Here is a 25,710-nt window from a genome sequence, read left to right as displayed (position 1 = left end):
TCATTTGCATGCCAGGAGTGAGAGACTCATTTCACAGCATTATTTTAGTTACCAGAGAGTTATTTTATCCTTTCTTTTTGATGTACAAAATCTTTCTAAAGTGCCTGTGTATAGACTATAACATAACACTTCTTGGATGAACCCTTGTTAGGACTTTCAACAATAGCACTACGAGTGTGATGGGTAGAGAACAGATGGAAGTTGTCCTAAATTTGGGAAAGTCTCAGGAAGTCCATGTCACATATCACAGGAAAGGTAAAGAAGTACACTTTGCTAGCCAACTCAGTTGGTTGTAACAAGTGGCCATCTCTGCATCAAGTACCATCCATTGTGCCATTTAATCCTCATATTGTCCTTCTGTGACAGGACAGGGACTTTTGATACTTTTATTTTACAGATGAGGAACTGAGGCTCTGAGAATTTTTCTCACATCAAGGATCTGGTAATGGCTGCAACAAGGTTTGGCAGCCAGGTTCTCAGACTTATAAACCCACAATATTTCCACCAGAATTTCCCCAGGTAGAGTACACAGCTTTGATGCACTAAAGGTAATATTGGGTTATATTAATTTGAAAAGATCAATGTGTGCACTTCTAGAAAGGCCTTCTTGGCTGTCCCCAGGATGAACTTACCAGCTTCATCTCGGACGCTGGGGGCTTTTCTGGAACCTACTCTCATCCCCTTTAATCTCAGCCTTCCTGTATCTATTTTGGCTCTTAGGTGCTTCCTTTCCTCTGCTGATAAATAGAGTATGAGGCTGTTCTCGGTGTCTGGCTGAAGGCTTGACCAGAAGCCAGAGCTTCCAGGGTGTGGAAGTTTTCCTGGTGAGAGCTCAGGGCAACACCCAGCTGCCTTATCTAGAGCTGTTCCTCACCTAGTTATGGAGCCACCCTTTCTGGGGAAGGCTCTAACAGTCACTCCAATGTGTATGTCCTATCAGAGGTCCCTGGTGGACTCTGGACACATTCATTTTTTTTGTTTTATTTTGTTTTTTTCAGCATGCCTCACATGGGCTTTACTGTTAAAATAGTTTCAACATTTAAACATAAAGAATATTTCATACAAAAATCAGGAGATTAACATAAAAACACAAGTTCAGAGGTTTCTAGCTTCTTGAAAATTAGAAACACTGGGCTGTTGTGATGTTGCTGTCTTTATTTTTATATTTTTTATTTTTCAATCACAGTTGTCATACAATATTATATTAGTTTCAGGAGTATACCTCAGTTATTAAACATTATATAACTTACTAAGTGATCACCCTGATAAATCTCCTACTCATCTGATACCATACATAGTTATTAGAATATCATTGCCTATATTTTCTGTGCTGTACTTCACATCCTCATGACTATTTTGTAACTACCAATTTGTACTTCTTAACCCCATCACCTTTTTCATCCACTCCCAATCCCCCTCCCACCTGGCAATTATCAAAATGTTCTCTGTATCGAAGAGTCTGTTTTTGTCTGCTTGTTTATTTTGCATTTTATATTCAATTGTTGATAAAAATGTATTTTTGCCATATAATTGTTCATATTTTTATCTTTTTTCTTCTCTTTTTAAATAAGACCCTTTAGCATTTCATATAATACTGGTTTGGTGGTGATGAACTCCTTTAGCTTCTCCTTGTCTGGGAAGCTCTTTATCTGTCCTTTGATGCTAAATGATAGCTTTGCTGGGGAGAGTAATCTTGGTTGTAGGTCCTTGCTTTTCATCACTTTGAACATCTGTTGCCAGGCCCTTCGGGCCTGTTAAAAAATCAGCTGACAGTATTATGAGAGCTCCCTTGTAGGTAATTAACTGATTTTCTTTTGTTGCTTTTAAGATCCCCTCTTTGTCTTTAATATTTTGCATTTTAATTATGATGTGTCTTGGTGTGGACCTGTTTGGGTTCATCTTGTTTGGGACTTTCTGAATTTCCTGGACTTGTATGTCTATTCCTTTATCATATTAGGGAAGTTTTCAGTTGTTCTTTTTTTTTTTCCAAATAGATTTGCAATATCTTGCTCTCTCTCTTCTTCTTCTGGCATCCCTATGATGCAAATATTGGTACACTTAAAGAAGTCCCATGGGCTCCTTACTCTACACTCATTTTTAGGATTCTTTTTTCTGTTTTGTTTGGGTGGTTTTTTTTGTTTGTTTGTTTTTTGCTTCCTTATATTTTAAATCACTGATCTGATTCTTGGCTTCATATCCTGTAGTGTTGATTTACTTTAAATTATTCTTCATTTCAGTTAGAATATCCTTCATTTCTGACTGGTTCCTTTTTATGGTTTCCATGTCATTTTTTATGTTGTTGAAGTTCTAAGTTCATCTACTTTATCCCTAAGTTCATTGAGCATCCTTACAACCAGTGTTTTGAACTCTGTATCTAATAGATTGCTTGTCCCCATTTTGTTCAGTTCTTCCATTTGGGACATTATTCTTTGTCTCTTCATTTTGGCAGCCTCCCTGTGTTTGTTTCTATGTATTAGGTGAGCTGTTATGACAGTTGGGCCTTGCAGAGTGGCCTAATGTAGTAGGTGTCCGATAGGGTCAAATGGTACAGCCTCCCCTTTCACCCAAGCCACCGTGGAGGATCACCTGTGCAGGTGATAAGGGCAAGATGACTTAAGAGGAGCAGCCTAGCCAGAGACCCCTCCCAGGTTAACTGTTAATCATTGCTTATCTGTTTCTGTAGCCCGTTTTCACATCCCTTCCCCCGCCTGGGGTAGCACATCAATCTCCCACCTGAATGCTAATCCCTTCCACCACCTGGGAAGCCCATCCGTTTCCTGCCGGAATGCTAGGGCTTATAAACCCCTATCTAACCCCAATTCGGGGCTCAGAATTTGGAGACTGCCTCCTCTGAGCCCGTGCGTGTGAATAAAGGCTTACTCCGTTCCCTGAATCGTGTCTTGAGTCTGGCTTTCCATAACATTTGGTTCCCTGACCGGGAAACGACTCACACGAGCAGGCCGTTTGCCTCCGGTGAAGACGGCGGGGGTCGGCCGGGTGAACCCGGACTCCAGAGGGAAGCACGTGCCCTGGTGATTTCGGGTCCCGAGGGGCTGGGCTCCCCTTGGCCCCGACCTCGGGCCGTTCCATAACCCGGGCACTCGGGGAGCGGACCCAAGCCTACCTGATGGCGCCAGATTGGTAAGTGCCCCAGGGACCAGACCCGAATCAGACCCACCTATAAGTGGTGGAAGGAGAGGCTGATCACCTCTCAGGCCGACCGGCCTCTGGCATGGTTTCCCTGTCGGGAGGGAAAGTGTTAACCTCTGTGTGATTGAGTGAGTGACTGACTGTGTGGCTCCACAGGCCAGCGGTGTTTCCCCGAGCCTACGAGCCTACGGAGTCTGAGTGAGCCCTAACCTGCGGGTCCTCGGTCTGTCATACGGCATAACGGCTGGGAAGCTAACCCGGACTCTACTCGGGCAGCCTTAGCTAAGACAGACCCAAGTCCCTCGCGAGAGGAGAGGCCAGGCGGGCGAAAGTGAAAGTATCCCTGCTGCCCCCGTTTGTCTGCGCCGTTTCGGGAGGGATCATGGCGGGCAGACAGTCTACTGTCTTAGATTGCATGTTAAGGAATTTCGACCGGTTCCGGGGCCAGCAGCCCGATATGGATCCGGGGCAATTAGAAATTTTCTGTTCCGCTGAGTGGCCCACGTTCGGGGTAGGCTGGCCTCCTGAAGGAACCCTTGACCTAGACATAATTAGGGCTGTCCATCTCATAGTCACAGGAAGTCCAGGACACCCAAACCAATTCCTCTACATAGAAAAGTGGCAGGAGCTAGCGCAAGAGATGCCCGACTGGCTCCGGAAGTGTGCGGGGGTCAAACCTCGTCACCTACGCGCTACGGGAGGGCGAGCCAGGGGAGCCCGGAACTGTTGCTCCCGATCAAAGGAAAGGGATGTAACCCGCATCCTAGTTGCCAAACCAGTGGTGAGACCCCCTATCTATCAAGGCCCGCCAGAGGAAGACCCGCCGGTGCAGCCTCCCCCTTACCCAGCTAGGAACTTGGGAGGTCAGGCAGAGGCGCCTGAAACACCGCCCCCTTCAGTCTCGCCCCTGCAGCCCGAGGCAACAGCACCCCCAGAATCTCCTATCGCCTCCCGCTTAAGACACCACCAGTCCCTCCAGATGCCACTGCGGGAGACCCAGGGCCTGCCACGAACGGGGCCTGATGGGACCTTATGCCCGGGACCGGTCGTGTTTTACTATCAGCCCTTTACCACGACTGACCTCTTGAACTGGAAACACCACACACCCTCATATTCGGAGAAGCCCCAGGCACTCGTAGACCTAATGGAGTCCATTATGCAAACTCACCAGCCAATGTGGTACGATTGCCGCCAATTGCTCCTAACCCTTTTTAATACGGAAGAGAGGTGCAGAGTCTTCCAGGAGGCCCAGAGATATCTAGAAGCCAACGCTCCAGTGGGCACAATAGACCCAGCCCAGTACGCTCGGGTGGCAGCCTCAGAGACCCAACCCGACTGGGATCACAACACCGAACAGGGAAGAGCAGCCCTGGACCGGTACAGGGAAGCCATCCTCCAGGGGGTCAGAGCTGGGGCCAGAAAACTGACCAATATGTCAAAGGTGGCCAGTGTTGTCCAACGGCCAGATGAATGTCCCGGGGACTTCTTAGAAAGGCTCCTAGAGGCCTACCGGATATACACCCCCTTCAACCCAGAAAGCCCAGATACACGGCTAATGGTAAACACTGCTTTTGTCTCCCAATCGGCCCCTGACATCCGCAAAAAGCTCCAGAAGCTAGAGGGCTTTGCAGGCATGAACATCAGTCAGCTGGTTGAGGTAGCAAATAAAGTCTACAATAACCGGGAGGAGGCCGCTGAGAAGGCAGCCCAGAAAAGATTAGAGAAAAAGGCCGCACTGCTAGCAGCCGCCTCAGTCAGCCGGCAGCAAAAGGCAAAGGGGGACCGAAAGACCAGAAAGGGCACGCCAAGGTAGAGAGAGACCAATGTGCCTATTGTAAGGAAAGAGGACATTGGAAAAGAGAATGCCCGCACCGGAAAAGGAAGGCTGGTCCGGCGCCCTCTGAGCCGGCGCCCACCATCCTTAGCCTGGCGGGCCTAGACTCAAAATGAGGAAGACCGGGCTCCCTGAATCTAGGCCCCCATGAGCCCATGGTCGAAGCGATTGTTGGGGGCCAGACTCTCTCTTTCTTGGTAGATACTGGGGCAGAGCACTCAGTTGTCACCACCCCTGTAGCTCCCCCATCCGGACGAGAAGTCACCATCGTAGGGGCCACTGGTCAGCCAAGTAGCCCAAAACGCTTCTGCCAGGCCCGAATTGTTGATCTGGGAGGCCACCGGATTAGACATGAGTTCTTATACCTACCTGAATGCCCTGTCCCACTGTTAGGGCGAGACCTCTTATCAAAGCTGGGAGCTCGAATCACCTTCCAGCAGTCAGGGGAGGCCTCGCTGCAAGTGGACGGCCCTAGGCTCATGGCCCTCATTTTGCCACGAGAGGAAGAATACCAGTTGTATTCTGGGGAATCTGGTGACCATGGCCCCAGGCCTGAGGCTAGAGACAACCTGCTGCAGGAATTCCCCACGGTCTGGGCCGAGGACAATCCCCCTGGACTAGCCAGAAACCAGGTCCCAGTAATAATTGAACTCAAACCGGGGGCTAAACCGTGCCGCCAGCGACAGTACCCTATCTCAAGGGAGGCCCGCCTAGGAATATCGGAGGTCATCCGAAATCACCTCCAAGAGGGTATACTGGTCCCCTGTCAATCAACGTGGAATACCCCGCTCCTGCCAATCAAGAAACCTGACGGATCAGGGTACCGTCCAGTGCAGGACCTCCGGGTGGTAAACGAAGCCGTCGTCACACTGCACCCGGTAGTCCCGAACCCATACACCCTACTGAGCCGACTCCCGCCAACCGCCGCCTGGTACACATGCCTAGACTTAAAGGATGCCTTCTTCTGCATCCCGGTAGCTCCAGCCAGCCAACCTATCTTTGCCTTTGAATGGGAAGACCCGCATACGGCGGTAAAGACACAGTTGACATGGACCCGGTTGCCACAGGGATTTAAGAACTCCCCCACGTTATTCGGCGAAGCGCTAGCCCGGGACCTGCAATCTTTCTCAGACGAGGGAAAGGATTTAACTCTACTCCAATATGTTGATGACCTCCTTTTAGCTGCCCCTGACCAGAGCCGATGCCTAGAGGGGACAAGAGCGCTCCTAAAACTGCTAACCCAACAAGGGTACCGAGTCTCATGGAAAAAGGCACAAATCTGCCAGCAAGAAGTCAAATATTTAGGGTTCCTAATTTCCCAAGGCAAAAGATCCCTAAATACAGACCGGAAAATGGTCATTACCCGCTTCCCGGCTCCGAGCGGACGAAGACAATTACGTGAGTTCCTGGGAGCAGCCGGCTTTTGCAGAATTTGGATCCCGGGGTTCACAGCCAGAGCAAGGCCACTCTACCAGGCCCTGCGTGGGCCAGACACCTTACCCCTGGCATGGGGAAAAGAAGGAACAGGCCTTTGCTCAAATAAAGGACCTCCTTAGTAAAGCCCCAGCTCTGGGCCTACCAGACCCCAGCCGGCCCTTCTATCTACATGTGCATGAGAAGGACAAGGTTGCTCTGGGGGTCTTAACTCAATAAGCCGGACCTTGGGAGCGCCCAGTGGCTTACCTGTCTAAGCAACTGGATAACGTTGCGGCCGGGTGGCCCCCTTGCTTGAGGGCAGTTGCAGCCGCGGTATCCCTGCTACAAGAAGTGGACAAACTGACTTTGGGGCAGGAGACCACTCTATTCGTTCCCCATAGCATCCATAGCCTCCTGGCAGGACAGGGGCACCGATGGCTGTCCAACCCCAGACTGACACAATATCAGGGCATACTCCAAGAGAATCCTCGGGTCCAGGTAAAGACTGTAAAAAGATTAAACCCTGCAACCTTCCTGCCGACCGAACTAGGGGACCCAGACCACTGCTGCCTAGAGGTTACTGAGGAGTTCTATGCCAGCCGACCGGACCTGCGGGACCAGCCTCTGCCCAATGCTGACGTGACCTATTTCACAGACGGCAGCAGTTATATGAGAGAAGGGGTCCGAGTGGCAGGGTACGCAGTAACCACGCTTGACCTTGTGGTAGAAGCCAAAGCCTTGCTCTCTGGATGGTCGGCCCAGAGAGCGGAACTCTGGGCCTTAATAAGAGCACTGGAGTTGGCCCGGGACCGGAAAGTCAATATCTACACTGACTCCAAGTACGCCTACGCCACCCTGCACTTCCACGGGGCCATCTACCGAGAACGCGGGCTGCTGACAGCAGAAGGAAAGGAAATTAAAAACAAGACAGAAATCCTGCGTCTCCTCGAAGCAGTTTGGGCCCCAACTGCGGTGTCCGTCATCCACTACAAAGGCCATTCCAAACAAGACCCATACCGGCCCGCGGGAACCAGAAGGCGGACTCGACAGCAAAGGCTGCCACAGTATGTGGTGAGATGGCAGAAGTACAGCCCTCCCTTCTCGGACCCCTGCTGGGGAACCCCATTAACCGTCGGGACTATGAGCCAGCAGAAATGAAATGGGCCCAACAGGCCGGAGGACAAGAAACCCCCGAGGGAACTTGGAGGTTACCTGATGGGCGCGTATATGTGCCCCAGAGCCAGGCCAGCAATTTAGTCAGAAACTGCCACCATCTGACCCACCTGGGTAAGACCTCCCTGGAAAACTTGCTCAAAAGGTATTTCTACTTCCCCAACCTGTCAACCCTGTGCTCAACAGCCTTGGCTCAATGCGTTACCTGCGCAAGGAACAACGCAGCCCCGCATCAAGGGGCCCCACCGGGAGTCCAACACAAGGGGTCCCAGCCCTTCGAGGACCTCCAGATTGACTTTACAGAAGTCAAGACCAGCCGAGGATTTAAGTATCTCCTGGTCCTGATCTGCACCTTTTCGGGTTGGGTAGAAGCCTTCCCCACCAAAACTGAGAAAACTCGGGAAGTAACCCGAATCTTACTCAGGGAAATTATACCCAGATATGGGCTCCCACTCACCATTGGTAGTGACAATGGCCCGGCGTTCATCGCCCAGGTGGTTCAGGAGGTCGCCCAGCTCCTGCACATTGACTGGAAGCTACACACGGCCTATCGGCCCCAAAGCTCCGGTAAAGTGGAACGAATGAACCGAACTCTCAAGGAAACCCTAGCTAAGTTCCATCAAGAAACTGGCCTGCCATGGACAGACCTGTTACCACTAGCCCTGCTACGGGTTAGGAATGCCCCGAACCCCTCGGGGTATACTCCCTATGAGTTAGTTTTTGGAAGACCCCCACCTATAACTAGAATAGGAAGTCCCAATGACCTTCGACAGAAGGGGGAGTTACAGCAGACCCAGTACTTACAACAGTTGGGTAAGACCCTAGACAGGATCTACGGGGCCCAATTGGGCCAGGAACCCAAACCCCGAGGGAGGCCAGCACACCCCTTCCGTCCAGGCCAGTATGTATGGGTAAAGGATTGGAAAAAGGAACCACTCCAACCCATTTGGACGGGCCCACATCTAGTACTATTAACCACCCCTACTGCCCTTAAAGTTACAGGAATAACCCCCTGGATCCACTACACTCGAGCCAAGGCAGCAGCAGATCCAGACGAGCCAGGACTTCAGAGCCACCGAAACTCCACCTCGAAGGGAGCCCCCACAGTCTGGCTGAAGAGAACTGAAGGACAGTGGGCTGTCTACCCGAGGAACCAGAGACCTGATCCCACCCCAGAGTAGTGACCAACCATCTCAGTTGGCAACCAAGGCATGATCCCTGCAGAATAGGCAAGCCCTAGATCTCCTCACAGCAAAAAAGGGGGGACTTGCCTATTCCTAGGCTGGAATCTTAACCCAGAAGGTTAAGGAGCTGAAAGATGGTGCGAAGCGCTACTGAGAGTCAGGGCAAGGGACATGGAGCTTAGATACCCAAATCTGGCTCCGCTGGCTGGCTCCATTCCTAGGCCCCCTGATATTACTCCTCTTAGGAATAAGTCTAGGACCCTGGCTGCTGCGCACCCTCATTAATAACCTAGAGACCGCGGTCACCAGACGAGCTGCTGCTCGAGTGCTGCTCCTCCAGCATCACCGATACCAAAGACACCTGACCCAACCCCAACAGAGTGACCACCGTGGCTTGTGTGATGATGCTAAGACTCAGGCCAATCTCATCTAGCATCAAAGGGGGGAATGATAAGGGCAAGATGACTTAAGAGGAGCAGCCTAGCCAGAGACCCCTCCCAGGTTAACTGTTAATCATTGCTTATCTGTTTCTGTAGCCCGTTTTCACATCCCTTCTCCCGCCTGGGGTAGCACATCAATCTCCCACCTGAATGCTAATCCCTTCCACCACCTGGGAAGCCCATCCGTTTCCTGCCGGAATGCTAGGGCTTATAAACCCCTATCTAACCCCGATTCAGGGCTCAGAATTTGGAGACTGCCTCCTCTGAGCCCGCGCGTGTGAATAAAGGCTTACTCCGTTCCCTGAATTGTGTCTTGAGTCTGGCTTTCCGTAACACAGGGACCTACCATACCAAGTAGGACTTACTTCAGCAGGACTCTGGTGACCACTGAGTCCATCCTTGAGTGTGTTGTTTATAGAGGTGCTTGAGTGGGGTCTTTGATGTGGTCTGAAGCTGTCCACCAGTTGCACTAGTTCTGGGGAGGTGCAGGCCAAGGTTACTGGGCAAAAGCTACAAAGTGACTTGCAGGTGCTTGCCACTTGTGCTGGGCTTTGAGGTGCCCAGGTGAGGCCAAGCTGAGAACCAAGGCTTGCTGCAGCTAGTGCTGGGCCTGGGGCCACTTAGCAAGAGGTACAAGGCATGCTGAGGCTAGATGCTTCTTGTTTGGGAAATTTTAGGAAAGTCTGAAGCATGAGCCAAGACAGTCCATTCTCATAGAAAATCCAGTGGAAACAGCTTGGGTGGGCCCACTGGTTGGGTGAAGGAGGGTCTCAGGGGATCACCACGGCAGGACGAAGAGGGTGAGCCTGGTTGATAGAGACTCAGATATGGTGCCTGCCTGCCAGCTCTGTAAGGGAGAGGACTCAGAAAAGGAACAATGGCCTCTGCCAGCACTCTTGTCTGGCAGAAAGCTGCTCCTCCAGCTTTCACTCTGACGCTAGACAATTCAGGTCCTTCCCGTATGTTCCTGGTCCCTTTCAAGCTGCTGCCCTGGTGCTGGAATTCAGAGTGAGTTATTCCATGTACAGACCCTTTAAGAGGAATTGCCTGGGACTCCAAGAGCCCTCTGTCTGCCTCACCCACAATCCTCTCTGGTTTTTATAGCCAGAAGTTATGGAGACTTTTCTTCCTGACACTGGAACCCATGACTGGGAGGCCTGGTATAGGGCTGGGACTCCACACTCCTCAGTGGGGGCCTCTGCAGCTGAGCTATCCCTCCCAATTTTTATCCACCACACATGGGGGTGGGGCCAGCCTGTTCGGCACCTCCACCTCTCCTACTGGTCTCAATGTGGCTTCTTCTTTATTTCCTTAGTTGTAGGATTTCTGTTCAACTAGATTTCAGGTAGTTATGAATGATTGTTATACTGTAGTTAAGTTGTAATTTTGATGTGGTTGTGAGAGGATGCAAGTACCACATTTACCTATGCCACTATCTTGTGTTGTTGACTTTATGTGGAACATCTGCTCATATTTGTTACTTCAAAAGCATGGGGCAGGCCTGAACAGCAAATAAGATGAATAGTTTGCTACAGTCGTCACCATCCCCTATTGTGCTCCTATACTGAGCCCAGATGTCAGTTGCCACTTATCCACTTTTACCTAGGTTGGCTTTACTGGTTTATAGAATCCACCTGGCTCCTGTAGGCATCTGGGGTTGAGACCTTCAGAGTATTCATTCTAGCTGTTTCTGATGAACTCTGTGAAACAGGTAGTATTATTCAGAAAAGAGTGGGCTGTGCTCCCAGAGACCAGGCTCTATTGGCTTTGGTATGTGTTTATTTTTAAACTGGAGATACTGCTACCCATACGCAGCATTGTCTTTGAGAATTCAGTGATAAAATGCAATTATTTTCCAAGTCAGTAGGCAGCAACCCTTTACTGCATAGGGCCAGAGAGTCAATATTTTAGGCCTTGTGCACAATACATTCTCTGAATCAACTCAGTTCTGCAGTGTGGGATGGAAGCAGCCATAGCCAATACATAAATGAAGGGGTACAGCTGTATTTCAATTATAAAAATAAGTGCCCAGTGAGATTTTGGCCTGTGGGTGACAGTTTGCTGACTGTCCTAAGTGATTGTCTTGTTCCTTCGGCAACTCCCCTCGAGTTCACTTCACCTTTTCAGGTACAGTAGTTATTTCAGAAGCATGGGCAGGCCTGATCAAGAAATAAATAACAAGACTTCCTTTGCAATCTTCCTCCCTTCCAGGCAGGCAGTCACATCTGGTCCAATATGTGCTGTGTGGATTCTCAGGAGTAGAGAAGAAAACCATAAAGCTTGAGACTCCAGACAGGCCAAGATGATCTGCACAATAAAGACAAGAAGGGGGCGGTGGGGCAAGGCAGAGTAATGGGAGATGACTGCAGACTCAGGGAGGAGTTCTGGGAGAGTGGAGAAGCACATTTCTTTAGGGAGCTGCTGGGTACATGGAAAAGGTGCAGAGAAGGACCAGCAAGGTGACTGCAAGGGTGTTGGGGAGAGGACAACTCTGGTGTCTTCTGAGGGACAACAAGGAAGATCTGAATTGTACTTTGGTTTTCTTGGTTGATGGACTACAGCCACAATGCTAACGATTAGCAAGATTTGCGACGGTTGCGCATATGTTGGATTGTGTCATTCCCATTCTCAAAACCCTTCATGGCTTCCAAATGGACTAATAATAGAATCTCAGCTCCTTACTCAGTTGTCATGATGGATCCCTGCTTCCCCTCTGCCCTTACTTTATGCCATTCCCCACACCCACTGTCCAGTTGCTTCCCAGCCTGTTCTTTCAGAGTCTCAGGCTCTACACCTGGCTGTTGCATGTGCCTCCCCCTTGCCTGAGAATGCTCTTCTCCTTGACTTTCTCCCTCCTGGAGTTATGCTTAAATGCTACCTCCTTAAGAAGACCTCCCCAATCATCCACTCAGGCAGCCTTGCCCCCCAATCCTGCAAATTCAGGTTTGTCTATTTTCCTTTCACTGAACACTCAGTGCCCAGGACAGGCTCTTCTACTATAGGTGCTGAATCATTCTATAGTGAATAAATGAACAATATATGTATAATAGATAAATGCATTACACACATTTCTTCATCCATTCAGTGTATTTATTGAAAACCTACTATTAAAGGCCAGGTGGCTGAGCTAGTCCCAGGTAATACACATTTAGGACCGGGGGTGCTAAATACATGCAAACACTCTATTTAACTTTCATTTTTTCTACTTCTGGAATGCTTGCTCCAGGGATAGTTAGAGAGATCTCAGAAATGGGTAATTTCCTAATTTTCATTGCAGACCAGGAATTGTCAGCCTCAGCACAATGGAAATTTGGGGCCAGATAATTTGCTGTGTGAGTTGCTTATGCATTATAAAAAGCGAGCCAGTAGCACCTCCACCCAATCTGTGCCAAACAAAAATATTCCAGAGAATTAGTGGCCTCTATTAAGCTTACGGGCTGTGCTGGACTAGAACCCCAAGTAACCTGCATTTTTGAGGCCTCACCATCTCAAGAGACTCAGAAACAAGCCCAGAATCTGGAAGCAGATTGAGAGAAAGAGTGAAAGGCTCCTGGCATGCTCCCACCCAAACATAAACAATGAGCACTGAATGAAAACAGACCATTCAACAAGCCACTAGGGACCAGGCCTGAAACAAGGCAAAGCATAGGCCACTCAGACCAAAAGAATGATTGACCAGCCCCATTCTATCACACATTGAGCACTGGCTGCTTCTTTACCACTGACACCTCTGGCTCCCTTTACTGCCTTCTAGATAAAAATTATTCAGCTACTCAATCACTGCATTGTCCTCACTTCCTCATAACACTCAACTCCTCCTTCAGCGTTGCCAGGTAAATACGAGATGCCCAATTAAATTTGATAAAAAATGAATAAATTTTTTAGTATAAGTTATCTTCCAAATGTTGCATAGGATATACTTATGCTATATCTGAAATTCAGATTCAAACGGTTGTTTTGTATTTTTATTTGCTAAATTAGCAACCTTTCTTTCCCTAGAATTAACCAGCATGAGCCCAAATCCTATAATAAGTTGCTCCAAACTCCCTCATACTGAGAGCCCCAACATGGTTCTTCCGGTATGTCCCTGAATGCTGCAAGCCAGGAAACCAAATTCTTGATGAAGTATGAATTACTGCTGATTTTTTAGAAGAACAAGCCCCACTTTTTGAGGCAGAAAACTCTGAGAGGCAGCCATTTGAAAGAACCAGCTGTGGTTGGTCAGTAGGGGACCCACTAGGGGTCATGCTGGGCATAAAGTGCAGGGAAAGTAAATCAGGCTCACATCCCAATTAACAAGTATCCAACACAGGGACTGTAGGGGGCATATCTTATTTCAGAGTACGACAAGGCACAGAACCCACATTTAAGTTCCCATCTCTGTGAAATTCTTTCCAAGTTGAAGTACAGTCACCATGGAACCAACACATAATTTACCCTGGGCAAGTGTTACATCCTCTCCATGTCTCAGTTTCCTCATCTATAAACTGGGTATAATGAGAGCATCAAGATTTGGGTTTAAAGTGCTTAGAATGATGTCCAGAATGGTGTTGGTGAAATTAAATATGAATTTTATGAAGGAGCTGAATAAGAAGAAAGGCTGGGCCGTGCATATGGAAAGGCACCAAAACAGTGGTTTTCACCAAAATGCAAAGGACATTTAGCAAAGGACAGGTTGCTCCTGTTTGTTCCGTTCTTTTGGCAAATTGCAGTGTATACTGACAAGAGAGTTTAAGAGTCATTTCCCTCAAAATCTCTGTGGAGAGGGGAGGAGCCCATACCTCTGAATCTCAGCACATTGAAGGTTGGAGCACCTGTGGGTGGATAAATGGTGATGTCAGATGTTAGAGAATGGAGGGGAGGGTGATTTTATTGCTATCTGTTAAGCTGAGTCACCCTGCTTCTAAGGATCTCAGCTGGTGTGTCTGTGTGCAGTTGTTACCTTAGACAGTCAGTTAGAGGGGCAGGCCATGTTGGGGTGGGGCTGCACAGAGGATGCAGGCACCCCAGGATCCAGGGGTGCCCTGCACACTCCAACCAACCAGCTCCCCAAGATGTGCAGGTGCTATGTCCAGCACTGGGAGGCAGGCTGAGGGCTGTGGCATCTCCAGGCTTCCTGAGGGCAGGTCCTGCAGCCCCCCTACCACTGACCTTGATACCATAGAAAGTCAGGGATCCTGGGGAGTCTCCCCCACTGGCCAGGATGGTGCAGGGGGAGATTATTACACTGAGTGCACCAAAGGCTAGAAAGATGAGTGGGTAGAGCAGCCCTAAGAAAGCTAGCAAGATAATTGGATAAACAATAAAAGCCCTCCTCTCACTATCCCTACAAGAACTGAAGGCTTGAGAAGGAGGGTAGCTGAACCCGTGTTTTTGGTTACATGCCACTTTGAGTGAGCAAATAAAATGTGCATATCTAATGGGAAAACAGACAGAAAAAAACAGAACATCTTATCAGATGGCTACAATAACACCAAGGCTTATAGAGAACAAGTGACTGAAATCATCAAGGTACTATGTCTGAATTAATTGTTGAAATGAAGGGTCCTTTGACTTAGATTGAATTTAGTTTTAAATCCCAGCTCTAGGAATAATCTCTACCCCTCCCTTACTCTTTTCCTCATTCCCTCCTCCTCCTTCCCCTCTCCCAGGACCTAGCCTGTCCCCCAGGATAATCATCAACCCCCCTCACCAGCTAGAGACAGTAGCCCATACCTGACTAAATGGTCACACATTCTGGACCTCTGGCAGGCTAAAGATAACATCTTGACCTAAATTATCTTTCCACTCTTGAGCCCTAAGGTAAAATGACTCTATGGCTACTTTCTCATGGGATCAGACTGAGGGATGCTAGAAAAGACCTCAGAACTGCCCTCAAAACCTTAAGAAATGATTCATCACCCTTATCTCACAGATCCTAAACCATGGTGTCTCATGAGTTTGAGCATTAGCTTCCCTTTTTCCTGGATGGCACCATTCATAGATAAAATAGGTCCGTGGGTTTTATTTTTTCCACTGCAATTCTCAGTGCCCAGTGTTTGGCTCTGCTAGTGCTGGGTGCATGAACTCTTTCTGTTCTATAGCACTGGTGTTCACAACCCAGTGGAGAAGGCAATATTACCCCGTTTTCCAGACAGCAGTATGAAGCCAGGTCTAGAAGGCAGACATTTCTATGCTTTTTGTATCACCTTATTTACTTAGTTTGAATTTCTAAGAAATTCCTAGGTGAATCCAATTCTGGAAGCTGACAGTACACTTTGAAGACCACTGCTTGAGGCTGCCTTGCTAACAAGCTCTGGGCAATGCCAACACTACCCATCTAAAGATGATTTAATTCTGTTTGACTTTCCTATGTGCTATTTTTATTGCCTTGTTGGATATCAACCAGTTTTGATTTTAACACAACCTTATTACAGAATGTCTTTCTAAGTCAACCACAAATACATTATTTGTCAAAGTGTTCTTTGAACCAGCTTTATACCTGTTTCCTGATTGAATAAAATTCTGACAGGAGTTCATTCTAATTTGTATGAGAATGATGTTTTTAACTTTTTGAAAATTATACATTTGACACAACTGTAAATTCCCTCCTGGGAATCCTTCTAATTAGGAAAACTCAATTTCAACTAAGAAATATATAGTTAAGAAGAACCAGGGAAATCTATTTCATTCCTAGTTTTTTAAAAACAAAGTTCACTGAAGCAAGTGAGAATGTGTTGAAGCCCAACGGGCACCATGAAATATCAGAAATAAATGGCCAAAATATGCTGGAAAAAATACTATAGAAAACCAGGAAATCCATTGCTTTTTGGAAACAAGAGCAGGAATTGCTGTCCAATAAGTTCATGGCATCCCTACAAAGTCATACCCTGGGGGGTGCTGATCTGCATCCTGGAGGTGTCTGGAACAGATGAGAAAAACTGGCATGTGTATCCAAAAAAAAGCCATCCACTCCTCCAGAGATTCACTATCCCCACAACCTTTCCAGATAGGGTTTCCTGAGAGATCTCACTGGAAAAGGAGGAAAGGGATCAGAGAAGACGCCTTAGGAGGCCACATAGGGTGGGGTTCCACTTGAGAAGGTCGGGCCAGGTCTGATTCCCATCCCTGCTATAGACTACCCATCCCTGTCACTTGAGTCTCCCAGGCCTCAGTTCAGATTCAGTGTGAGACTGTGTTGTCCAATACAGCAGCCACCAGCCACATGTGGTGACTGAGCCCTTGAAACATGGTTAGTCTGAACTGAGACATGCTAAGTGTAAAATACACATTGGATTTCAAAGGCATGGTATGAAAAAGAATATAAAACATCTGATTAATATTTTAATATTTATTATGTATTGACATGACAATATTTTAGATATACTAAGGTAAATAAAATTTATTATTAAAATTAATTTTACTTTTTTTAATGCACTACTAGAACATTTAAAATGACACCTGTGGCTTACTTTGTAGTTTTGTGAGATAGCACTGCTAAGGCCTGTCCAGGTATAAGTGTCTAGGAAGTGTCTAAAAAGAACTTATTTATGGAAAACAAAAGACACACAAATACTAATGTCAGGTATGCTTTGCAACATTACTATGAATAATTATGGATATGTCAGTTCCTCTAACCAACTCTCTAATCACCATTTTGTGTCTACCTCAGGGTGCTTAGTCCTTTCCTGGTCATAGGCTGTGACCGGGTGCCTCCCTGCATACCTGCCGTGGAACGTGATGTCTATTCACTGGTCAGGAGTCATGCTGAGAGACCAAGGACACAACACTTCCTCACATCTACGACTTTTAAACATCCACGGATCCATGTAAGGATTTCTCTAATGTAGGTATTGACTGAAATGCGATTTTGGTTCTGTCCATTATTTTTCAAGCACCTGCTTCTCTGTCCTCTGGACACAACAGTGAATTGCTATCCTGAGCTGTGCATGCAGAAAATGACTCTACAAAAAAAACAGTCTGAAAACTCAAATGCCAAAATCACTGAGGCCCAATATGTGCAGTAGTGCCAGTTCTGGACGACTGAAAATTTGCCTGCAGATAGAATTTTTAAAGTAGAATAACTTTACAAACAACAAAGAGAGGTTGATAATTAAGGGAAATCCACTGGAGGTGAAGTGAATCATCATGCCTGGTTCATCTGTTTTGTTGTCAAATTTTACCACTTAGGTTTCTTCGAAGTGAGTTGCACTTCCGTTCTTTATGGTGCCAGAGAGCACTCCTATGGCTTATCTGAACCATAATGACAGGCTTTCTGTTTCTGAAAGGTGGACATGATGTACCTGTTAACACACACTGTGCAAAATGACCAGAAAGAGGATCCCTCAAATGGAGCCTCTGCTGCTGAGCTGGGCCCTCCAACACCCTGGGTAGTTTGTGAGCCCAGGCTCGGGTCATCTCCCCATAGAATGCACAGTGTGGAGGCACAGGAGAGCAGGGTCCCTGGAATCAAAACAAGTTTCTTCCTGCTCAGTTAAGATCAGCTGTTTCCCTGTCTGCAAAGCAAAGGGAGGCAGGAAGCAGGTACTCAGAAAGAAGGAACTCTATCAACTTGTAGGCTGCTGAGGGCAGGCTCCCCTAGGCATTCCTGGGAGAAATTAGAACTGTTGAGTGGACAATTCCCATGGACACCTTCTGGCATTGTTTTCTGCTATAAGATGATCCTTCTTGGGGTCAGGGATGTGGCAACAAAAAGATAAAACAAATCCCTCACTGCAGAGTCCAGAGTTACGGGTTCAAGTTTACCTCTTACCACTACATTGGGGCCACAGCTAGGCCTTCATACACAACATTTCTACCACAATTTTATCTTCAGACAAAGTAAAGGTAGATACCAGCTCAGCCGTGGGAGCTCCAGTGCACTGTCAGTGAATAAAGCAGGTGTATGCCAGTCTGGAAGGGTAGGTGGAAACCTGATGGGGAGAGGTGGAGGGTGAGAGTAGAGGAGGGGTGGACGAAGCCTAGAGTGCGGGCATCAGCAGGTTTGGGCCTCAGGGGGAGGCCCATGATGGCACAGGGGCAAGACCAGCAGAAGAATTGTTGAGGAGAAGGCGGGAGCACAGCTGGTAAACCCTTGAAGGTGAGAGCGCAGACCTGGTGATGGGTCCAGCATGGGCCAGTCTGCAAGCAGATAACATGGGTGGATGGAATGGCTTGGGAGAAAGCAAATGCACGTTCAGTGATAGTGCAGATGGATTATGAGCACCATCCATAGTGCCCACAAATGAAGGAATGAGAACCTAAGTAGGGAGGTAATGTAGGAAAGGGAATAAGGGTGTTGATTTTGGAGACTTGACAGGTATTTCCTAGCTCTGGGCACCTGGATGGTATGGGGGCAGGGATGGGATTCAGAAAAAGGAGGGATCAAAGATTACTTTGAGCTTCTTTGCTCCAGTGCAGGACCATCTCGGACTTTGCCAGTCTACTTGTCTTCCTTACACAATCTCTTTCATATAAGAGACCCTTGAAATCTGATAGTAATAGGTGTCCACTTCCATTAATTAGGTGCAGGTGACTTTGGTTGCCTTGTGAAGGGCATCGTTGGCTTCCCCCATCTGTTTTCACAGAGACCTTATAGAGCAGGAAGATACTGTTTCTCACAGGTGGGTGGGGAAAATTAACAATGGTGCTGGAAAGGAATGTATAAAATGTGTTTGTCCAGCAGCACAGGATTTTTGTGGCTAGGGTCCAGGATATAATTCTACAATAACCATGGGCATTCTTATTACCTTAGAATGCTCACACAATCTGTACATTATCCACAACTTTTGTATCCTGTGACTCATCTGAGTCATTTCCATGAGCCAGGACAGATGGGAAGCCACAAATTAAGGCTTACTTCTAGTGGTAACTAACCCTGGTTTAAATGCACATAAACTGGTTGGGGAACATAATAATGATAAAGAGGTCCAATGATTGTCTTTCAATTATCTGCACTTTATACAAAATCACACGAGCCCTAATAACCAAGAAAGCTATAACAAGCATGTAGAATTCAGCTATGAGCTAACAATATAACCAAGAATGTTCACGCTTGATGGTGTATGTTGAGAACGGCACTGCAGTAGCTTAAAAGTCACTTCAAAATTTAGCCCTACCCACCTCTCTAGATAATGCAGAGTCAATCACCTCACAAATCAAAGGCCACTTTCTCAGGAAGGATTTCTCTGGAATCCTGCATTATATTATATATTCTCAAGGCCCCTTTTCTTCTCACATGAAGCACTCATTTATGATTTATTGGTACAGGTTTAGTGTCGTGATTATTTATTAATATTTTTCTTTCTTACCAGACTGAAAACTCCAGGAGGTCAGGATGGCTTCTGTTTTTCCTCTCCCCTGTGCCCAGTACAGAGCCTGGCTGAACATAAGTGTTCAATATTTGAAGTATAGAAAGCATGAGGAATAAAAGAAGACCCACTGGGTCCCAGAATGTGCGGAGTGATAAACCATCTCAACAACGGAACTATAGCATTTTTAAAATTAACCTCTAAAAAGTCACTATTAAATGTCCAAAGGGAAGTTTACTTCACGCTTGCAGGGAACTACATGCCTAAATTGTAGAATAATTAATAATAAGTAATAATACTTATTTAAATTATGACTAATATTATTCCAAAAAATGAATTATGGAGTGCCATAGTAAAGAATAATGATGTATATAAAGAAGAGAAAAGAAAGAAAAGAAGTACAGTTGACCCTTGAACAACATAAGATTAGAAGAGCTAATCCTGGAGCAGTTGAAAATCTACATATAACTGTTGACTACAGTCAGCCCTTTGAACCTGCAGATTCAACAAAAATAGTATTTTCAACCCATGGATTGGAAACTGTAGTTGGGAAACCCCTGGATACGAAGGGCTGACTACATTTATTGCAAAAAATCCGCATATAAGTGAACCAATGCAGTCCAAACTGCTGTTATTCACCTGTAACTGTATCATTTACATGGAGCATGTAACTAAAATAGATTGAAGTTCTGTAAACAAAAACAAAACTGAAAATTCCAAGTTATATAGAGCAGGCCAGTTTGCCTACATTTTCCTTAAGGGCATTTGACTCAGGAGAGATAGACTAGTAGAATTTGCCCTCAGTAGGTTCAGACAGGACTCTCGCCTCCTGCTTGATATAGTCTTTCATGGGACATAACCCAGAAATACAAGTTAACTACCTTTGACCTGATGTTCAACTAAAAATAAAAAACTTAAAAAAAAAAAAGATTGCCCTTAGGACTGTAGGAAAAATTGGGCCCAACAAGGCCCCCTCCTGAGGAATTTTCAAAGGCACTTTTAGCTATACTCAACTTCCTCATTTTTGCCTTGACTTTAACATCTAACTGCTATGTAAGATTCAACCCCCCTATACTTCCTGAGCATAAGGTGGTAATTAGGAACTAGCCAGTATTTAGGCTGATATAGGCAGTGCCTTGGGTTAAGGAGGGGGTTGGGTTCTTCCTTTCCACCAGGATGAAATAAATATCTCAGCCTAAGACAGAATCCAGGAACTGCTGATCAGTCAGGAGCCTGCTGGGTCTAGCACCTGGTTACAGGAGACTTGAAGAGCCCACATGCTCATGAGGATGGATGTTACACAGGTTTGATTCAAACTGAGTTAACTGATTGAGAACTGTGACTGCTATCACATACCTGAACTATGAGCACTGAGAATTGAGACCATCTGTGTCAACATAACTATTTCTTCCAGGATATTCTTGCCCAGAAAGTTAAGGCTGTAAACCAATAAATAACTTCGCTGTTTGCCACAGGAAATTCCTACAGAACAATCTGTCCTGGCAAATAGTTAGCTCACCTGGGAAAACAGCTTGCATAATAACAATGGTTTACATGCCAGGACGCAAGACCTTTGTCTTGCCGTATCCACCAACCCCAAACTATTATGTCACAAACTTTGCTGAAACCCAATCACCTCTCTGCCTTGAAAAATACAGCTAACAGAACTTGGACCTAGACCTCTAAACCTATAGATCCGCCTTCCAACCTTCCCTTGCTCAGACACCGACAGGATTTCTCCAGACTATGTCCTCCCTTATCTCAGACTGTTTACTGAATATAGCTTTTTTTTTTATCAACAGGCTCTTCCAGTGGATTTTTTGAAGTCCATAATTGACTTCAGGTGTGGTCTCTTGGAAGCAGGAAGCATTTAAATGCAAGTTAATACATACTTACAGCCCATGAGGGTGCGGAAATTAGTAAAATGATCAGTTTTCCTCTAATAAAGTGAAGAGGCTTCTATATCATTCCTTCTTTGAGGAAAAATCTGATGTTTGAACATTTGCCTATGACAGATTTCAAATGTAAACTTTACCTCCACTTTTCTACTCTTTTACAGATTTCTGTATTTTCCAAATTTTCTACAATTATTATGCATTATTTTGAGGGTGAGTGAAAGGACACAAAGCAAAAGCCATAAGAAGGAAATTAAGTCCCAAATGTAAATTAGAAATGACTACCAAGTCTTAATTTAAAACGTATATATACACAGAATATATAAAATATCCATTTAGAATCATATTCCTTTAAGTTAGCAAGATAATTTTATCCCACTGACATCAGTATGCATATAGAAAAGCTGTATTTTTAATCATACTGCCTTGGTTCTCTCTTGCCTGATCACTAAGAGACCTCTGGGTGTTTGATAAAATACACCGGTAAACAACATTCAATCTGCCTAGGGTGAGGCCCAGGAATCTGTTTGTTGTTCTTTTTTTAAAATGAGCACTAAGTGATTCATACAATCAAGCAAAATGTAAAACACAGGGCCAACAGCACTGATTCACTAGGATACTAGGAATGTACCAGCTTCCATTGTAAAATCATCCAGCTAAAAAAGAAAAAAGAGCTAAGCAGTTGACATAAAGATTGCCTCAACTACCTTACACACAGAATAGTATCTCTTTGTGCCTGGGTTCTGGACCTGTCTTGACGCACTAACTCAACAAAAATCCCACTACTGTCAAACCTGGTAACAGCTTGCAGCTGTGCTCGGGTGCGCTCCCCAGCCAAAGCTGGCTCAGTGAGCAGGCTTCGCTTGCAGTTCACGGGAGTGCCTGCAGCTTCCCATGCAGCCCAGCAAAGGGAGTAAGCTGCAGCTTAGCAATCTTAATGAAGGCTTCCTTTTACCTTAAAGAAACTTTCTCGCTTGTCCAGGCTGCGGGTACCCATGGTCCAAGATGACATATCCTCCAGTGAGGCTCTACTGCACGCCTGGGACTCCTGAAGGTAGAGACATTTTTAATGGTTAGTTCAGCCTGTAGGAAATTCCTTTCTAAGCCACAGAACACTCACAACAACAGTCCTGCCAAGATCTTTTTCCGTCAACAACATAGTGCCATTTATTTCCCACCAAAGCCCTTCCATCTCCTTTTAGGCTGATTTCCTGCCTCAGAAAGCATAGTTTCTAGACTTAGCCCCACCTCACTGCCCCACCCCCTGCTTTTCCAGCTGAAGGTCTCTGGGACTACAGAAAGCATAATGATTGCTTTGTGTGTTTGCTTGACCTCACGCACAAGTCCCAAAGGGACCAATATTAGATGTCACCATAATCTGCTCCAAAGCTTATGGACTTAGTGTGGCTGATCATAGAAGGACAGTGGAAGAATGAGACCCTGCATGTCCCAGGAAATCCTGCTGGAATGGGGTGAGATCATCCTTTGCTCTGCTAGCCCTCTCCTCCCAGCAAGGTCAACACAAGGGCGTGGGGGAATAAATCCCTCTATTTTCTCTTTAGAAATCAAAGATTGGGATGAAATTCCAAGTCCCCGTTTCCAGAAGTCGATATGTATAAGAAACAGATGTAAACAACTCCATGATAACCTAAGGTAGGGGTGCACTTTGGAATGTGAAGGGAAATGTAAAGGCATGATATGATTGTGAATCATAACCCTGGCTATTTAAACTTGGAATTTCCCTCATTCAATCATTAAAACCCAATACTCTTTCTTCTTGATCACAAAGCCTTCAATGTGTACTTGTAAGTAAAACACATATATACCCAGGCATCTGGCCTCATCCTGGCCAGTGTGTACTGAGGAGACTTGGGGAATGTCCCCAAAACCTTCCTTAACCAGCAAGGCTGGACCAGCAGCAATCAGAAAACCACCCTCCCACTCAAGATTCCTTCTGCTCACCATAACATACACAAGATGTAGCTGGTCCTAACTATCACCCACAATAAAGAAAATTTGTATTCAGTGAGAACACCTCTTGTGACATTAAGATATTACAAGGGGTTGACTCTGGGAATGGAGTAGGAGACACTGAAGTCATGGTAGCTGCTGCCAGTTTGCTGAGGCTATTTCATTATTAGCTGGGGAACAGAGAGCCAGCAGCACCAAAGGAACATTTCAACAAGCGGAAAAGCATAATTACTTCGCAGAGAACTGCATCCCTGTGAGTGAGCAACACTCTTCGGAGAAAGGCTCATTTCAGCCCCACAATTCGCCTCTCCATTCACATCCATAGTGGCTGCAACAACCCATGGGATCCCATGTAGGAAAAAATAATTCAGTGCACACCCACCCCTCTTTCCAGAACATTCACCATTTTAGTCATTTCTCCATCGCTCTGTCACTTTAAAGGTTTGGACGTGTCTTTCCTGTATTTCTTTCCACTTGCAATCCCACTGGATGAAGGCTAGTTTCCAAAAACCTCCTTAAAAGACTGGTGAGCTTTCCACTGCAATTCTGCTGATGCCAGAGGTTTGGGTTCTCAGGTTCAGCAATTTGGAGCTCTAGCTCCAAGGCCTTTGAAGTTCAACACTTACTAACAAAGTCTACAGATTGGAGTGTCTCCAGAAAGAAACACAGTGCTGTGTTCAGATCTAAGAGCAGAATGGGAACCACTTCGTAACTGTTTCAGCCCAGAAGCACACAAATAAAAAAGTACACTTCTTGAAACCAAGCCTAATGTCTGTAATTCTTTTTCTTTGAGACGTTTTCTCAGCAAGAGATCTGACATTGCACAGCAGTTAAGGGACAGCTCAGCGAGAGCCAAGGCTTCATTCCTCATTCAGACCTGCGTCTCTCTGTCTGTGCAGAAATTTTCTGTATACAAACCCTTTCTGATGAGCCACGACAGGCATGGAATTTTGCCTACAGCAACAGAGCAGTTTGGATTCCAGGAGTTTACTAGTTCAATATGCTGCCTGAAAAATGCATGTGTGCACTTAAACTTCAGTGGTCCTCAATGAAACATCCACTCTGGATTCCTTGCAGGGCAGGCAGATTCATCCCATTTCTTTGAGAAGATGCAGGTCGCATCCACTCCTTCAAAAGTTTGCTCCAGATGGAGATACAAGAAGGAGATAAGAACAGACTGCCAAGTGCCACAACAGGTCCTCCCCACAGAAGGAAATCCAAGTGGACTATACATCGTAGATTATTCTAATTTTTAAAAATAAAGTTCTTAAGAACCCAGAAGTAGTTTTGGAGTATGGTCTTTCCTGTTGTAGCAGTAGTTTCCTTCCCAAACCATAACCTCCAACACCTTGGCTCAATATGGACAGAAATTTAATAGAATTTAAAACAATTACTTCTCATTCGTGGTTACCCACGCCTTCCCTGGAGGGGTCATACTAGCAATTTCCCCTTAAAACCACCCCAGTAATAGGTCAGACCAAGAAACAAAAAAAAAGTACCGTAGTTTGAGAGGCTGTAAAATTCCTCCAGAGTTAGACGGTGAAAGCTTGCTCCTTTACTGGTTCCCTGAAGTTGTAAAGCGGATTCTTGAAAAATCAGCCCAGCACATCCAATGGATCTTTCCAGATGCTAGCTAAAAGCTAGCAAAAAAAAAAAAAAAAAGTCCTAATGGGACTAACGGACACTACAAACATTTTGAAGCTGCCAAGCCTCTTCAATAACACCAGTGAAGGAATGTAAACGAAGCTGGTTGCTTCAGTTGCTAAAGGACAAAAGCAGGAAGTGTTTATACCTCATTCTCCAGAAATGCCAGGTTCTGCCGCTTTAGACCTAGCTATGACTTTCTATGTGGCCCCAAGAGCTACTGCTGAGGTGATGGTCTATCCTGAAATTTCAGCATAAAGGACTCCTTGAGTCACCTGGCCAGCCTCTAGGCTGCTCTGACTGCCGCTGATCAAGATGGTTCATGGCTGGCTTTACAGCACATTCCACAGAGAGCCACTGAGACAGGCGCTGAGTCTCTGCTGCCTGGACCTTGGCTGCAGGCTGGCGGACGGGGATAGGAACAACCAGTGCCCAATTTCCGGTTCACTGATCAATGGAGCTGGGTTGAGTCACACTGGCACTTTTCCAACCTTTGCTCTACCTGGCCACAGGCCAGATGTTGGAAAGATAGAGGGTCTGAGTTGTGTCCTCCTCCTTCCTTCCTCTCCCCTTTCCTCCCCTCTGCCCTTGATTTATTTAGTCAAACTATACCCTTCCTACTTTATTTTCCTGAGATTGCAAGTGCAAACCCACAGAAACAGCAGCAGAAACCTACATTCGCATTCACCACCCACAAGTTCAATTTAAAAGAAA

At 46.2% G+C, this 25,710-nt stretch overlaps 1 protein-coding gene across 2 annotated transcripts in view; it reads right to left on the bottom strand.

Annotated features, from left to right (window-relative positions):
* RIN2 (Ras and Rab interactor 2) overlaps positions 1-25,378 on the bottom strand; it is a 105,209-nt gene extending 79,831 nt beyond the window's left edge. Inside the window, exons 1-2 of one of the 2 annotated variants that reach the window (XM_054574122.1) lie at positions 24,852-25,378; positions 22,337-22,429 (exon numbers count right to left, since the gene is read on the bottom strand). In XM_054574122.1, coding sequence (XP_054430097.1) covers positions 22,337-22,393 — 57 coding nt within the window. In that variant the 5' untranslated portion in view covers positions 22,394-22,429; positions 24,852-25,378. Of the gene's footprint in view, positions 1-22,336; positions 22,430-22,501; positions 22,594-24,851 lie in introns of those variants that run through there. The other variant, XM_054574121.1, reaches the window with a different exon arrangement.
* Between the last annotated feature and the right edge of the window lie 332 nt (positions 25,379-25,710).

Source organism: Pteronotus mesoamericanus, unplaced genomic scaffold (genome assembly GCF_021234165.1).
Source record: "Pteronotus mesoamericanus isolate MK-2021 breed Mesoamerican mustached bat unplaced genomic scaffold, CSHL_Meso_final contig_25, whole genome shotgun sequence".
Lineage (NCBI taxonomy): Eukaryota > Metazoa > Chordata > Mammalia > Chiroptera > Mormoopidae > Pteronotus > Pteronotus mesoamericanus.
The sequence above is the reverse complement of the archived record's forward strand: the minus strand, read 5'-3'. Positions and strand labels throughout refer to the sequence as shown.